The sequence below is a fragment of the Aquila chrysaetos genome, chromosome 1 (assembly GCF_900496995.4).
Source record: "Aquila chrysaetos chrysaetos chromosome 1, bAquChr1.4, whole genome shotgun sequence".
NCBI classification, from domain to species: Eukaryota; Metazoa; Chordata; class Aves; order Accipitriformes; family Accipitridae; genus Aquila; species Aquila chrysaetos.
This window is the reverse complement of record NC_044004.1, coordinates 30,765,886-30,781,699: the sequence shown is the minus strand read 5'-3', so window position 1 is coordinate 30,781,699 and position 15,814 is coordinate 30,765,886. Positions and strand designations below refer to the sequence as shown.

At 42.6% G+C, this 15,814-nt stretch overlaps 1 protein-coding gene across 1 annotated transcript in view; it reads left to right on the top strand.

The window, feature by feature from the left end:
• The first annotated feature begins 2,945 nt into the window (after nt 1-2,945).
• The window catches only part of CHIC2 (cysteine rich hydrophobic domain 2), a 32,799-nt gene continuing 19,930 nt past the window's right edge, over nt 2,946-15,814 (top strand). The window contains exons 1-3 of the mRNA XM_030013528.2: nt 2,946-3,264; nt 10,765-10,819; nt 10,981-11,136. Coding sequence (XP_029869388.1) covers nt 3,146-3,264; nt 10,765-10,819; nt 10,981-11,136 — 330 coding nt within the window. The 5' untranslated portion in view covers nt 2,946-3,145. The remainder of the gene's footprint in view (nt 3,265-10,764; nt 10,820-10,980; nt 11,137-15,814) is intronic.

Genomic DNA, 15,814 nt, shown 5'->3' with positions numbered 1-15,814 from the left:
AAACTCTGAGGACAGTGAGTACCTCGGTCACAGAGAGTTGTGTGTGGCACCAGTTCTCCCCCACTGAACTGCTAGGTGCAGCAAGCAAGCTCTCTGGGGAGGGCACTCCTACCTGGAACAACAGCACGGTGCTCTTCAAGCTGGACTTTAGGCCTGCCTTCTTTTGTTTAGATATAAAGAGAGTAAGTGGCTTAAAAATACAATCAGTACAAGTCTGGCATTACTCTCACTGTTCCCAGAGAAAGGACAATGCACTGTAAACAGGAGAGGTGTCCTACCATTTTGGGTCAGAGTACACACCAAAACAGTCACAGGCAAACGCTGTGATGTGAAGGCATGGACTTGGGAGTGCGTGGCTGGTGGGGCGTCCGGCGCATGACAGTGAGGTGACAGCAGAGGGGAAGGAGCGACTACTCGCATGATACTCGAAACAGAGGAGAGGCCTATGGTAAGACCTCCTTCAGTGTGCGGTAGGATGCCAGCTGCACAAAACATAGAGTTTCCTTACTGCCCCTAAGGGTGGTCCAGTGCTGCTGAGACTGCTACTGAAGGTGTTGGCACCAATGAGACAGAGAGAGACAGCAATCTCAAGATTAAGGCAGCTGATTTCTGCGTGAAAACCAAGATTCTAACAGTGCCCATGCGAGTTGATGAAAATGTCACTTAAACTGAATTTTTCATAGGTGGGTATTGGCTGTGTGTGCTTCAGTTTTAGTGCCTGTCCCAGAAATTTGATAGGCTGAAGTACCTTGCACTCACCACTGCAGTCAGTTGCAGCGCTTTGAGCACACCAGGTGCTACAGAACACATGCTGAAACATCACGGGGATCTCAACCTAAAAACTTATCTCTTCCGCTTAACATCTGCCACACCTCTTCATCTGTTAAAGGCTACCACATCCTGAACAGCTGGAAACACAGACCATGGAACAGGTATTTGTTAGGCAAGTAATGTACACCTAATGCAATGAACTAATCAGGGTCCTGACACCTCCCTTCTCCTTATGTCAAACCCATCAAGCGAGCAAACCAGGCTTGTCACGCCATGCAGCACAGGGATCTCAGACCTCAAACAGGATAGCTGGCCCTTGCAGCACTGCTACAAGGGCTCCAGTGTGATGTAGGTAAGCCCATCCCTTCAACGTCATTTCCAAGATTTCCAGCATAGCACTGCACAGCATTAACTCTGAATTCCTGGCTGCTACTGTGAAACAGTCATCTGAAAACAAACAGGCTACCAAATTAATCTGTAGAGTGAGCTAGCACAAGGAGGCACAGCTTCACTGAAACCAGTGGGTTTCCTCTTGCTTTTGCCAGTATTAAATTTGGTCCATTTTCTCAATTTCAGGACTGTTAGACAGAAGCAATGAGTCATCAGTCCTGCTAAATCTGATTCCTATGTGTGAGACATATGCAAGAACAGTAACTAGGTGAAAAAAAATATGCGTAAGCATACTAGTATGAAAGCAAACTATTACTTGGGGGAATTCTGTGTTATTCTGTAGAATTCTGTTATTTGGGAAATGAAACCTGTTATAAGTAGCTCATGACAGAAATACCGTCACACTTTTCCAGTGTGACGGTAAGAGATGCTTTTTTCCTTTACAGCAAAGACAGTGTCATGGACTATCTCACAACCACACTGCTTCTACCCTGGTTTTACCTAGAGCAGTAAGCACCATCACATCTTTGGATACACTTTATTACTGAGAAATACACCATGAGGATCTTGAGCAATGGAGATTAAGTGGCAACGTCGTTTTTCAGAAAATAAGCTGATCAGTATATATACTGTAACAAGACAGGAAAAAAACCCTGCAGTTTTCAGAGGAAAAACGATCTGAGAAATGGGCTACTGTAATTAAGATATAGGGAGTAAAGTGCTAGGAAAGAAAAGGGGAATGTAGAATTCTCTTCACACTCATGAAAAGTAGATTCAGCCCCAGTTTCTTGACTGTTTGGGGCTGAACCCCATAACTGACTTTATCTATACATTCAATACTGCTGCAAGTACATGATTCACTAGTCTACTCTGTCAAATAAAAAAGATCTGCTCTCCCTTTTTAAAATGTCACGCTGCTACTGCTAAATCCCATGTCAGTGCTGCCTTCCCCTGTTGTCACAACAGCCGATGGCCTACCTGTTGCTAAGGCCATCATGCTCGCACTGGCATTTTCCAGCCTTTGCTTTAGGTTTTGGTTATCACAAATACCGAAACTGCAGAGAGGGAACAAGAGTCCTGTTCATTTTTAGGGTTTTCTGGTTAGCTTTCATATATATATATATATATATATATGTATATAGCTTTCATATATACAGTCCTAAAAGGGGCCGTTCCTCTGCAATTTCATTTGTTTGCCTGCTCTGCACTCTGTGCAAACAACGGTCTCGGTGCAGCGCTTTCCACAGAGGGCTGAAAGGCTACTGGTGGGATGGCAGACCCGGACACCGACAGCACCGAGGAACACGTGAACATTTGGCACCAGCCTTCATCCGAACAGGCCGGCCTTGGTTAGGGACCGCTTCCCTCACATCTCCCTGAACCAAGCCAGAGGGCCCAGCCATCAACCCCGCAGCTAACAGCAGGCCCCCAAGCCCCTTGTTTGCTGTCACGGATGCCCCAAAAAGAGCGGAAACGAGGGGAAAGAAAAGGCGCGGCTCAAACACGCCCACAAAACCCCGCGCAAAGCTCCGCTAAGGGTCACGGCGGGGCCTGAGGACGGCGACGCTCGCCCCCGCCGCCTAACTGCCGCCTAACTGCCGCCTAACCGCCGCCCGCGCGAGCCCCTCCCGCCTCACGCTGGCTGAGGCAGGCGGGCGGGCGGGCGCGCGGGCGCGCGCCCCGCGCCCCGCCCCGCCCCGCGCGGCGGGTGGGCGGGGCGGGCCCCGCGGCCGGATGTTGTTGTTGTTGTTCCTGCCCCGCCCCTCGCCCCCTCCCCCCGCGGAGGGTGACGGGCGCTTCCTCGCCCGGAGCCGCCGCCGCTGCCGCCGCCTCCTCAGCCGCCGCCGCCACCGCCTCGCCGGGGCTCCGCGGCCGCCCGCCCCGGCACCGGGGCGTCCCCGCCGGCCCCTTCCCGCCGGCTTCCGCGGCCGGCCTCGTCGCGTCGCCCCGGCTCCTCTCTCTGAACGGCCGCCCGGGCCCGGCCATGGCGGACTTCGACGAGATCTACGAGGAGGAGGAGGACGAGGAGCGGGCGCTGGAGGAGCAGCTCCTCAAGTATTCCCCCGACCCGGTGGTGGTGCGCGGCTCCGGCCATGTCACCGTGTAAGGGCTGCGCCGGGGCCTGCGCGGCCGGGGCGGGCGGTGGAGGCCCGGGCGGCGGGACGGGGGCGGCTGCGTGCCGGGCCTGGGGGCGGCGGCGGGGGTGGCCGGTGGCGCCGAGCCGGCGGCTGCAACTTGGGGCGAGTCGGGGAGGTGGGCGGGGGGAGCACCGGGCCGGGACTGCTTCCCCCCCCCTTCTCCCGTGGGAGGGCGAGGGGCCTCTCCTCGGCCCCGCCGGGCAGCTGGGTGCCGCCTGGGACTCGCAAGCGGCCGTAAACCTCTAACGAGGCGCAGAGGAAACAAGGCTGGCTTGGGCTGTGACTGACAGAGGAATGTGAAGTATTTGCCCATAGTGATGAGCTGTCAGGAAGTAAGGTGCCTGGTGCCCGTGTTCTTGCGTATAACAGGTATGTGCCAGCACATGACCGGCTGGACTATTGCTTAGGGTTGTTTATGTACCTGTTACCCCCTCCCATTTAACGTGTGGCCGCTAGTATAGCTCTGAGGACTTTTAAGAAAGAAAAGGCGTCTGTGAGTCAGGTAGGTACATGTAAAATCATGTTAAGTTGTGATTGATATGTGTTGTTTTGCTGTGTTTAACATGGGAGTGACTGTGAGTTTTGTTTTCTGAGTTTTGTTTGCTATCCCTGACAATCTAGCAGCAAATGACTGTGAGTTAGTGTAGTACTTCTCAGTAATGTAACAGATGAGGGTGTCTTTCTTTCAGTCAGTTCTGTCAGGCTCACTCTGCTGAAGTGTAGCTGTTGTCAGTTATGGTGTACAGTTTCAGAGGCTGAAATATCGACCTGGAGACAAAATGCAGCAGTGCAAACTTTTTTTTTAGTATTCACTGCTCAGCAGGACTAGGCTTGCAATAGAAGCACAAAAGTTGAAGGTATGGTGGTCTAGTGCTCTGAGTCCCATGAACTCTACTGATTTTCAGATACTGACCTGTCCAGAAATCGGGGGTTAAATTTAGAGTAGTTTTGTGGCACTTTGTTACTGCTTCAGTATTTGGTTGACATTAAGTAATACTAACAGCTGAGCAGTGCAGTTTGCTGTCTGGTTAGAAACAGGAAGTAAGACATGATAGACTGAGAGAGGTTTGGAGGGTTGGAAGGACGTGGCTGGGCAGGAGGCTGAGGAGGCCTGGTAAAGGAACAGAAGCATGTAGCCGAAGTGTTCAGCGTATGACTGTTTATTGTGAACAAAAGTTGTTACCATCCAGTGACCTCTCTGAAAATAAGCTGGTCGCCTTAGCCTGTTTCTGGTGAACAGAGCAAACCCCCAGTTAGACAGTTTTCATATTAGCAAATGCAAAAGTGTAAAGAACTGAAATGGAGGCAAACACTGGTTTCTTCTCCAATACTGGAAGGGAAGTTGTGTGAGACAAGATCAAAGCCCGTTAGTGGAATTGTGAGGAAGCTTGCGTAGCGTGTCTGTGACTAGTAAGGGCATTGTGGTTGATGAAGGATGGTTGCGTCATTAATTGTTCATTAATGGTCAGTAGCTCGTTATTACTTCAAGGTCTTCCTTAAAATATTTGTTTTTAGGTTTTGGATGAGCAATGAAATAGGAACATGTACCTCCAAAATTAGGCAATTGATCTTCATCTACTTTATCATGCCAGGTGTGAACAGTTCACTAAATAGCATCAGTCACTTTTACCTTTGTAAGGCCAATAACTTTTTTTGTCATTGATCAAGAAGCTTATTATTAAAAGTTAGATCACTGTCAGAACGTTCACTTGGTGGATTTAAGGAATGGGTCAAGTCCTATGTATATAATGAATTAGTCTTGCCTAGTATAAAAGCATATATGCATTTTGAAGGTCTGACAAAAATTAGCAGCTGTTAAGCAATACTGGATTGATCTGTCCCTGGCTCTGCAGTTTAAAGAGTTGCTGACTGCTTCTTCTGTGTGTGTATTTAAACAGAAGTTCTCTTTTCATAGTCTATTGTCATATCCTCTCTGATCTTACACAGGAGTCATAATGTTGAGCTTAAAATATGTCATTTCCATGGCTACAGATTAATGTCAGAAAGACATTTACTATTACTTGATTTCATCCAAGAGACAATGGAAGTGTGTGAGAGTCCTTTCTAAGCTGAATAGTTGAAAGTAATTAAAGGAAAGCAGGTAAATATTATCCAAATAAAACATGAAGGCCTTGCCTTTCCGGGGTGTGGGGCTTTTGGTTAGCACTAAGAGTTTTCCTCTTAAACTCTCTGTTTGGACCATGCTGCACACAATTCTAAAATTCCTTTTTTTTTTTTAATTGTCTTTTAAATATTCAGTTAAACTGTTTTCACACCAGCAGAGTTTAGATAGCTCGGTAGTCAGGAGTAATATTTGACCTGGTTTCTGATAACTTGAGGTGATCTTTTCTAATGGCAAGAAACTGGATAGCTGGGAAAATAAAGAACTTTACTTACAACTGAATTGAAAGTCCAAGGTATTTCGTGGCTGTTTCTAAAATCATATTAGGGTGGAAGGAGAGGTACATGATGAGTTTGAAACTGCAAAGAGAATATTTGTGATAGGTCTGATTGTGTTTTTTCAGTGACGTGACTGTTTTCCTGTGCTTTCCTGTTCCTTGACCAGTGAGACATAAATGCCTTATATATACAAGACTTTATTAGCTAGTAATATTGGATTTATTAGTCTTTTGCAGTGCCGGAATGATAGAGAACCATTGTGATGTGCTAGTGAATGCCTTTCTGTGCTGTTTGTCATCTGAGCGCATTGTGTGTTGATGCAAGATAACTGTTTAGAGGGGAAGAAACCTCACAAAATATATTTTCACCCTAGTCAGTTTCTTTAATATTAAACTTAAGTCTGCTTATGTATTTTTTTGAACCTTACTTTGTGAAACCTCACTTTGAGTGAAAACAGGGCTATGTGAGAAATATGCATGGAGAGTGTTAAGATTTGTGGAATATATATTTATTTTGTAAGGGTTGTGAACATGTGGAACTAAAAAGTATGGTTGAGAGCAGTGGAGAAAATAGTTTAGTGTCCCCATAAGAGAGGGCAAAGAGAAAGAGGATAGCATGTGTCAGTTTTGTGTGTTAGGAAGATCTGAGCTGCAAGCTGAGAAAATGTTGCAGATTGGCTGTGTCCTATTCTGTAAACTTCTGTACTTTGAGGTTTCCACCTCTCGCTATTTCTTTCTCCACTGTACACAAGGGCAGGAACTCAGCTGAACCTTTCAAGCAGAGTCATGTTCAAGAAACACTTTTTCAGGTTCCAGGAGGGTTAAAGAAAGTACTCAGGCATGAGGTGAGCATGGATCTGTTGAAGACATGATGTAGAATGGGAAAGGCACAGAGCAAGCAAAGAAGAGTACGTGTCACTGAAGATGGAGTATTGTACAAACGAAATCTAGTGCTATAATGAGGACAGCTGTCTCAGGAAATATTGATTCCCAGTGTTTGATTTTAAGACACTTTTTGCTGCTTTTGTGTCAGAGCTGTTATGTCTTTACAGTGAACGTGTAGTAGTGTTCTGTGGAGTTTCTAATACTTTAATTTCCAAATTGCAGCTTGCAGTCAAAAGTGATAATACTGAGATCACATAATTACTTACCAAAGCTTTTAATGTACAGATTCACCCTTTTTTACTACCTGTATATTGTAACAAAACTGTAATATGGAAAGCTCAGAAAGATGTTGGTAGCTGGTTGAGTTAGCTTTGATGTTTCAGTTTTGCTACTCCACCAAGTATTAAACATGGCCACAAGCCTAGAGTACGGAGTCTCGGTCTCATTTGCTTGTAACTTGACCAAAGTGTAACTATTGGTCAGAAGTTTCTGTACCTCACTCTGTCTCAGAGTGTTTGTAAATTCAGATACCTCTACAGCTTTTCCAGCAGGGATGTCTTTGTCAGGCATGGCTTTTGCCATCTCTGTGAATATTTGCTTGTGTTTGATGAAGCTGTCAACATTTGGATACTTTTGGAACACTCATTCACAAAAAAAGCCTTGTTTCTGTCCTGCTGATTTCTTAGCCAGTCTTCAGTGTGAGACTGAGCAGGGCTTTCCCTGCAATTACATCTTTTTGTGACTTAAGTGAGAGCAGGGAGACTTCCTTGTGCCTTTGACTTAACCTGCTCATGCCTCAGAGTAAAGGGCTTCCTTAGTATTCTGGGTAGAAGGACAGCTGAAATTCTGTCTCGTCTTTTGGTCAGGGGCTCAGCTTTGTTTTAGCTCTTGCAATAAGAGCTGCTTTGGACTGACTTATCCTTGTAGTTGGCCACTCCCTTTATTACACACTCAAATTTATATTTAATTCCATTATTCATAGTAAATCTCTTCTGGATGTTGAAGCATCAAGTACATGAAGATCATTCTTTGAAGAGACATCTCTTTAGATTTGATGAATTAATTATACAGTAAAGTGGTGTTAACTTTTATGTTTGAGACTTCTGGTGGCAGCTGTGTATCTTGAGCTTGGAGTCCTTCTCCAGGCTTGGCTACTTATGAAATGTGTATGGATCCAAGGGATTTTTTCAGGCTTTGGTTTCTACTTCAAACTACTAGCAATTTTAAGTAGCTTAACTGATAGGGCATGACACTTCTTTCTGACAGCTACTTAACTTTTGCCTCAGCACTTGATTTCACTCAGGATTTTGGGGAAAGGGTGGATGGTCCTCCTGTCATGGAGTATTCAACAGGATTTTCAATGGTAGAGGTATGTTTCCAGTAAGCATGGGTTTTATTTGTTCTGTGTTGAAGTGGTCAACTTGCCATATGTTTCTTTGGTTAACAATTTTCATTTCTTACTTCACCAGTTTTGAGGGTTTTGTATGAGTTGCAGAGCTACTATTCTAATTACAAATACTCAGATATGCTAGGTAACTTATGTGTAAGTAAGGTCTCTGGGGAGACCTTTTTGCGGCCTTTCAATATAGAAAGGAGGCTTATATGAAAGATGGAGAAAGACTTTTTACCAGGCCCTGTAGTGACAGGACAAGGGGCAATGGTTTTAAACAGAAAGAGCATAGATTTAGGTTGGATATAAGGAAGACATTTTTTATGATGAGGGTGGTGAGACACTGGAACAGGTAGCCCAGAGAAGTTTTGGATGCCCCATTATTGGAAGTGTTCAAGGTCCGGTTGGATGGGGCTTTGTGCAACCTGGTCTGGTGGCAGGGGTGTTGGACTAGATGATCTTTGACAGTCCCTTCCAGCCCAAATCATTCTATATTTCTATGATTCTACTGCTGCAGTCAATGACAGGGAGATGACTTTTTTTTTTTACTTAAGACCATATGTAAAAATTGCCTACAGCATCAAATTCATAAACTATCTAGCCCAGTGTGCTATTACAAACTGGCAACAGGCATTGCTACTTATGGGTTATGTGCAAGTCTAGCTGTTCCTGGTGTCCATTCTCCTTGTACTCTGGCATCTGCAAAAATTGCCTACAGCATCAAATTCATAAACTATCTAGCCCAGCGTGCTGTTACAAACTGTGGCAACAGGCGTTGCCACTTACGGGTTATGTGCAAGTCTAGCTGTTCCTGGTGTCCATTCTCCTTGTACTGTCTGGCATCTGCAGTTGTGTGAGGTGCTATATACTTCAACATCATCTTTCCTTTAGTGTCTGTTTGTCAGGGAACTTGTGTAACCTCTCTTCAAGTCTGTTGGCACAGTTTGTCACTAATCTGAAGTGGAAACAAACCCAGAATTTTGCTGCTTGCAGCTTAAAGAAGCACTTTTACCTGTTTTAAAGCAATCTCTGACTAGTTTCAGTGAGTGCCCTCTGTTGTGGGATTTGGTGATTAACAGTTAATCATTCACCTTATCCACTGCATTCCTGAATCTTTGCACTTTGATCATATACCCCACCTCAGCCTTCTCTTTTCCAAGTTAGTGTCAGCCTTGTTAGTCTCCTAAGGCAGCTGCTTTACTCCCTTAATTATATTAGTCTTTCTTCTCTCTGCTTTCTCTTAACTCTGCCATGAAATGTGGGTGCCAGAACCGCACCCAGTACTGAATATGTGGGTATACGAGGGTTTTATGGAGAGTCAAAATGATGCCCTTTGTGATGTTCTTTATCACCTTCCTAGTGGTGCCCAGTATTTTGTTGCTATTTCTGGCAGCTGCTGTTTGAATTGAGCTGATGTTTAAGAGAATCATGAGTGGTGATAAAATATCTCTTGTGAGCTGTAGCTGCCAAACTTTAGCTGAGTGTCACATAAGCATAGTTTAGCTTTCCCAAGATTCACCACCTTTTATTTATCTAGGCAGAAGCTCATCTGTCGCCTTTTGTCCACTGGGTTTTGTGAGGCCCTTCCACAGTAGCTCACCGTTTGTACAGCACTTAACCGCCCATTTGATTACTTGGACGAAGTTCTCCATTGGCATAAAGAACATTCAGTTCAGTAAGGAAAAAAAACAAAACCAAAAAACCCCCAAACCCCTGAGAAACACCTAAATGCTCAATAAACATATTGTCAAAGCAAATTATGTCTTTAAAATCTTCAACTATCAAGGCTCAGGTAAGCTTTTCTGCATACAACTGAGCAATGTGTGATAGGTCTTGCTGCCGATATTCAAGTCCTGAGCAGTTTAATCTCTGATTTGTGGTGTTTGTAGTATCTGACAGTAAGACTGCTTTGGTTTATATTCAGAAGGTTATTAATTACAACTTAAATTTTACACTGACTGCTGTTCACCAAATTAGTAGCCAGACATACAGTTTCATTAATGACTTTGTTAGACTGTATAGTCCTTATTAGAAGTTATTGCCCATACCAGATGCCAGAAAATATTCAGATTTTCTTTGAGGTTCATCCATTCATGAACCCAACCAGCCAACTGTAGGATAAAAAACAATTTTTTTTGTAGACAAGGTGAAACTCTTCTAATCTTTAGATCTTCTGAAACCCAGAATAGTCAGTAACTCCAGCTAATCTCAGACTGCTTCATAGCTTTACATTTGTAATTGGTATGTTTCTTTCAAATTAGTTACAATTTAAATCATGCTTTGTCAGGTAGCGTTTTGTGTTCTGAAACTTAATAGTGTATTTTTTTTCTGAATAAACAAATTGGTATTTATGCTTAGAACAGTTATTTAACACAGCCTGAGTAGAATAGCACTGGATGAACTTTCCTTCAAGATACATCTGTACTGGTGGAGGAGGGGGGGTAATTCAAACTGTGGCCTTAACTTAATTCCCCTCTCCCCTTAAGTACTTCCCTTCACTTTTCATGCTTGCCACTATTGCTTATAAAGATTTTGCTGACTTTGGGGAGGAGTCAACAGTATCAACAGAACTTTAAGAAGAGACTATAGGCAAGATGGATTTTGAACTGTGTACAATGGTGTACTTTTGTCTGTTAAGATAATTTTAGGAATTACTTTTAATAACAAATATTTTTTCCTGAAATTAACGCTGTTGTGTTACAAACCCCGAAGTATTATGAGGTGCTTGTAACTCGTGGCACGGATTGGGGTTATTTATAATTTTGGTATGATCTTCTTTTTGTTTTTGCAGGTTTGGACTAAGCAACAAATTTGAAGCAGAATTTCCTTCGTCTTTAACTGGAAAGGTGAGTGAGTATCTGTGAATAGGCATTTGGAGTTGGAGTTAAGATTTTGTCACAAAACCAAGAGTTCCAGGTGTAGACCACTGTAAGAGTAATAAATAGCACTGCTGTGGTATTAGTTTGCTGTCTTGTTTTGTTTTGTTTTGTTTTTTTTTCCCTTGTAGGTTGCACCTGAAGAATTTAAAGCCAGCATCAGTAGAGTTAACAGTTGTCTTAAGAAGAACCTTCCAGTTAATGTACGATGGCTACTATGTGGATGCCTTTGCTGCTGCTGCACTTTAGGTTGTAGTATGTGGCCAGTTATCTGCCTCAGTAAAAGAGTAAGTTGAACTATTCATCTAACTTTTGATAGTTAGAATGGTACTGGGTTTGTTCTCATTTTGTTGTTTTTTTTTCTTCCCCACATTTAAAAACTGTGTGCTAGAACATACTTTAATCAGTTTAATTTCATACATTTTAGTATCAGTTGTCTGTCATACTAGTTAAAGTTACGACAGACACGAATGTCTCTGCTAGAACTGTGTACTGTACAGCACTTATTATTATTGAAGTAAATTTCAACATACTTTTTTAATAGCTGCATCTTCTCTGTGATACATTGTTTGGGATTATCAGAACTTGGCAGTGACTGAGTGGCGGTTTGTTTTGAGGAGCTTCTGATTACACTGTAGCCCAAATAGCCATACATTTTTGTTTAAAAAGGCAATTTTAAAAAGATAATAATTGATTTTTATTTCTGGATTTTCCTTCCAAGCTGTAGATGAGTAAGATTTTTTTTTTTTTTTTTTTAACATTAAGAACGAGAAAGTGGTGTTTTGTCTGGGCACACTTGGCACTTAGTGTATTGTTCACAACAGAAACTCATTGCACGTGCCTGTTTTTCACTTCCTTTCCCTCAGTGCAGTTAATTAGGCTACCTTCCTGTCTCTTCTGTTTTCATGTGTGTAAAAATTGTCTTTGGCTAGTCCTGTTTCACTAATTTGCAAGAAGTCTCTGTGCATTCCCATGCTCTCCTCACTATTAGTAGTGTTCATATTTCCATTTCATGGTAAAGCTTGTGTATATTCTCTTGTGTAATACCTCTTAATGCTACAAATTGTGTACAATTCAGTACACTGAACTTCATAATGATTTTCTTTATCAAAGTCCTCATTTTACAGGGTCAGTAAATCAAGGCATCCTAAAAAAAAATATTTATAGGATGAACACCGATCATAACAAAACCTGTATGCATGTTGTATCATCTAACTTCCTGTGTTATGATCTTAATGCTTAGTCCCTTTGAGAGATTACTTAAGGCTAGTTTTAATTAAGGTAGAAAAGCCTCCTGGTAATGTTGGTGTCTGTGGAGGGGGAAAAAAAAAATGTTGGCATCGGTGTGAATTATATCAAACCCTAGGTTTTCTGTCTTTAAGCTGTCACAAACTAGTAAGTCTCCTGTAGCATGTTCATATATCCATATCCTGAAAGTCTGTTACAAGAAATTAGAATTTGCTGATTGCTGCAACAGGTAAGTTGGTGTCTTAACTAGCTTGCAGAGAAGACTTACCTTTACCATTCCAGGCCTAGCTCTGTTCATTATAAACACAAGGGAAGCTTGCATTGCTAGTCTCCCTGTTTAACTTCTAAAGGAGAAAGCTTCTGGTGCTCTTTAGTTTGACCCATTTTTCTCACATAATGTGCTATTGTAGCAGGAAATGATAGCAGGGTGTAACATGGTAGGGGCTGATGCCACAAGCCCTCATCTTCTAAATTGGGGCTGCTAAATCTATTCCCAGAAGTCACAAATAATCAACTTTTTGTACATTGTTAAACAAAGTCAGAAAAAAGGCAAGGGCTTGTAGCATCTAGGGCCAGAAAACAGAGTTTGAAGCTGAGGAAGGAGGTTCTGTGTGGGAACCCGGTGAAGCAACAGTTAGACAAGTGCTTCCATTGAAGTTTGCATAGGATAGGAGTTAGGTAAGCTCCGTTCCAAAACAATAAATCTGAAAAAAAAATACATGGATATTCTTTTCAGCGGAGGCTGGAAAGAAGTTAGTGGTGTAATTGTTGCTGTAATACACAGACTGCATAAAGACAGAAGAGTCTTGGAAGGAGAATGAACAGCAGGAGCAAGGACAGAAACTTGGGCTTGAAGTTCTGGAAGCCATCCTAGAGGTATGGCCCAGACTGTCAGTAAATGTTGCATTTTTCCTGTTAAAGCTGGTACCAAGAGGCATTTAAGGACCTTCACACCTCTTCCTGCACTCAAGATGGGGTGGCTCAGGCTGAAGTTGGATGTCCAGTATTAGTGAAGTTGAGGTTAGGACTCAGCTGCCTTAACACAGTATCTTGTGCCACTGTGGATGGCACAGTGGCGCTAGACACTGGTGGCAGTGAATACCTGTGTTTAGGCAGTTTGATTATTCCTCCAGAATGAAAATCATTTAAGTCAATCTGGAGACTTCAGATCTTGTGACAACATTATTTGTCCATGTCAGCAGCTCAGCAAATGGATGTCTGCTTAGACGGTTGTCTGTCAGAGAACTGTCATGGTTTAACCCCAGCCAGCAATTAAGCGCCATGCAGCCGCTCACTCACTTCCCCCCCACCCAGTGGGATGGGGGAGAAAATCGGGAAAAGAAGTAAAACTCGTGGGTTGAGATAAGAACGGTTTAATAGAACAGAAAAGAAGAAACTAATAATGATAATAACACTAATAAAATGAGAACAGCAATAATAAAAGGATTGGAATGTACAAATGATGCGCAGTGCAATTGCTCACCACCCGCCGATTAACACCCAGCTAATCCCCAAGCGGCGATCCCCCGCCCCCACTCCCCCCAGTTTATACACTAGATGTGGCGTCCCATGGTATGGAATACACCGTTGGCCAGTTTGGGTCAGGTGCCCTGGCTGTGTCCTGTGCCAACTTCTTGCGCCCCTCCAGCTTTCTCGCTGGCTGGGCATGAGATGCTGAAAAATCCTTGACTTTAGACTAAACACTACTTAGCAACAACTGAAAACATCAGTGTTATCAACATTCTTCACATACTGAACTCAAAACATAGCACCCTACCAGCTACTAGGAAGACAATTAACTCCATCCCAGCTGAAACCAGGACAGAACCCAGAAAATGGTGTCAGTTGGGCATCTGGAGAGTATAATATAGAGAATAATTAATTAGCTTATGTTCTTAAAGGCAAACTGAAAGGGACAAGAATGCTTTCCCAAACTATAATTCTTAATCCTGGACCTGGCTGGGAAAGACTTTTTTTTCTGGTAGAGGAGGTAAGGAGGAAAGCTGTGGAATATTTTCAAGTACATATTTGCAAATTCTAGTGTAAGAAACAAGCAGAAGAATTTGTAATGATTCTAGTCAGGGCTGCTACTCACAGAAAAGTGGTGAAAGTTACTGCCGCTTGAGTTGCTTTAACAGGGATGGGTGGATTCAACTTTATTTCTTGGTGGACTCAAATAATTTTGTACTTTCCTGATCTAAGTTCTTTAAATCCGTCTTACCTGGAATTACAGGTTTTGTACCCTTTAAGATCTCAGTACTGAACTGCAACCACAAGCTTGTAAGACGTTTCTTTTATGCAGGACTTTCCATCAGTTTATGTCAAAGTGCTATGACAAGTGCAGGAAACTAATCATATGTATTTTCCTAGAAGTGGGGAAAGTGAGAGACAGTGCATGATGTGAATTACCTGGAGCTGCTCAGCAAATTGACAGCAGTTGTAAATACAGCCTGGTTCATCTAGGTTCCAGTCTGTAATTTGCTCAGTAGCTTCCAGTAGAACTGTGACAAGAAGCAACGTCATATTCTTCTACTAAAAAAAAAATTTAAATCCATAGATTATTCTGGTTTCCTGCTAGTGCCACAGTTTTGCTGATATGTAGCAGACTAATGTATTCCGTGTGAAATAATCATTTACTTTAAACTCTTGTACTGCTCATCTCTGACTTTACTGTGTCTTGGAAGAGGGTTGTGTTTATCAGATGATCTTCCATGCTTTGACTTCTTCAGATCTCCTTTCACTGGCCAGTCTCCAGCCATAGGTATAGACACAACAGCCAGGATTCACTTCTTGAGGAAACAGGGATCCAGGATGACTTGTGCCCGTTTCTTTCCTTCAACTTTTTCTTTCCCACTGACACTCATAATGTAAAACAATTATAACAAATGAACAATAAATAAAAGGTTACTTATTTTACAGCACCTGCACTTGTCTGAGAAGTGTTGCCCAGAGAGCTTTGCTAATTCAGCCCTGTCCTAAGTGATTCCTGGTGAAAGGACAGTTACTTGGAACTGGCCTGTGTTACATCCTTTGCTGCAGTGATCACAAAAGACTCCCAAGACCATATAATTAGAGTTTGATTTCTGAAAGCAGGATGGGAATGTTCCCATGTAGAACTGAAGTTTGTGTAGAACATGTTTTAATTGCAGAGTAAAAGTATACCAGCCTTCATCTTTGCCCTTTTCTACTGAAATAGACGGCTTAACAAATTTGTTTTGTTGAATTGCATATACAGTGAGCTAACAAGTGGGAGTGTTTCTCAGGTTAAGGATTTTATTAAACGAAACAACAGTTTCAACTATACAATTGCTTACTTTTAATACAGAAGAGTAATTTTCCTCAGAATGACTGATTAAGAAATGCCTGTTTTAATGAGGCTGAATCAATCTACCATGCTCTTAAATTGCTGGTATACTTTGCAGCTCTTTTTCAGAGAAACATTTTTTTAAGGTTCATATAGACAAAATGAAAGCTGCAGCTTCAGAGTTTATGAAGTTACAACAATTCTCTTAATCTTTCTCTGTATTCTGTATTTTTAATGCCATTCATTGACTTTTTAAATTCTAATGTGGGAGTGTTACCACAAATGTAAATATGATTTTTGAAATTACAATTATTGAATGTTTGTGTATAATGGGAATATATGCTTATTTTTGTGCAGTGAAAAATAAGTTATGGGTTTGTCTCCTTAAAGCAGCAGGTGCTTCAAACTAGGAA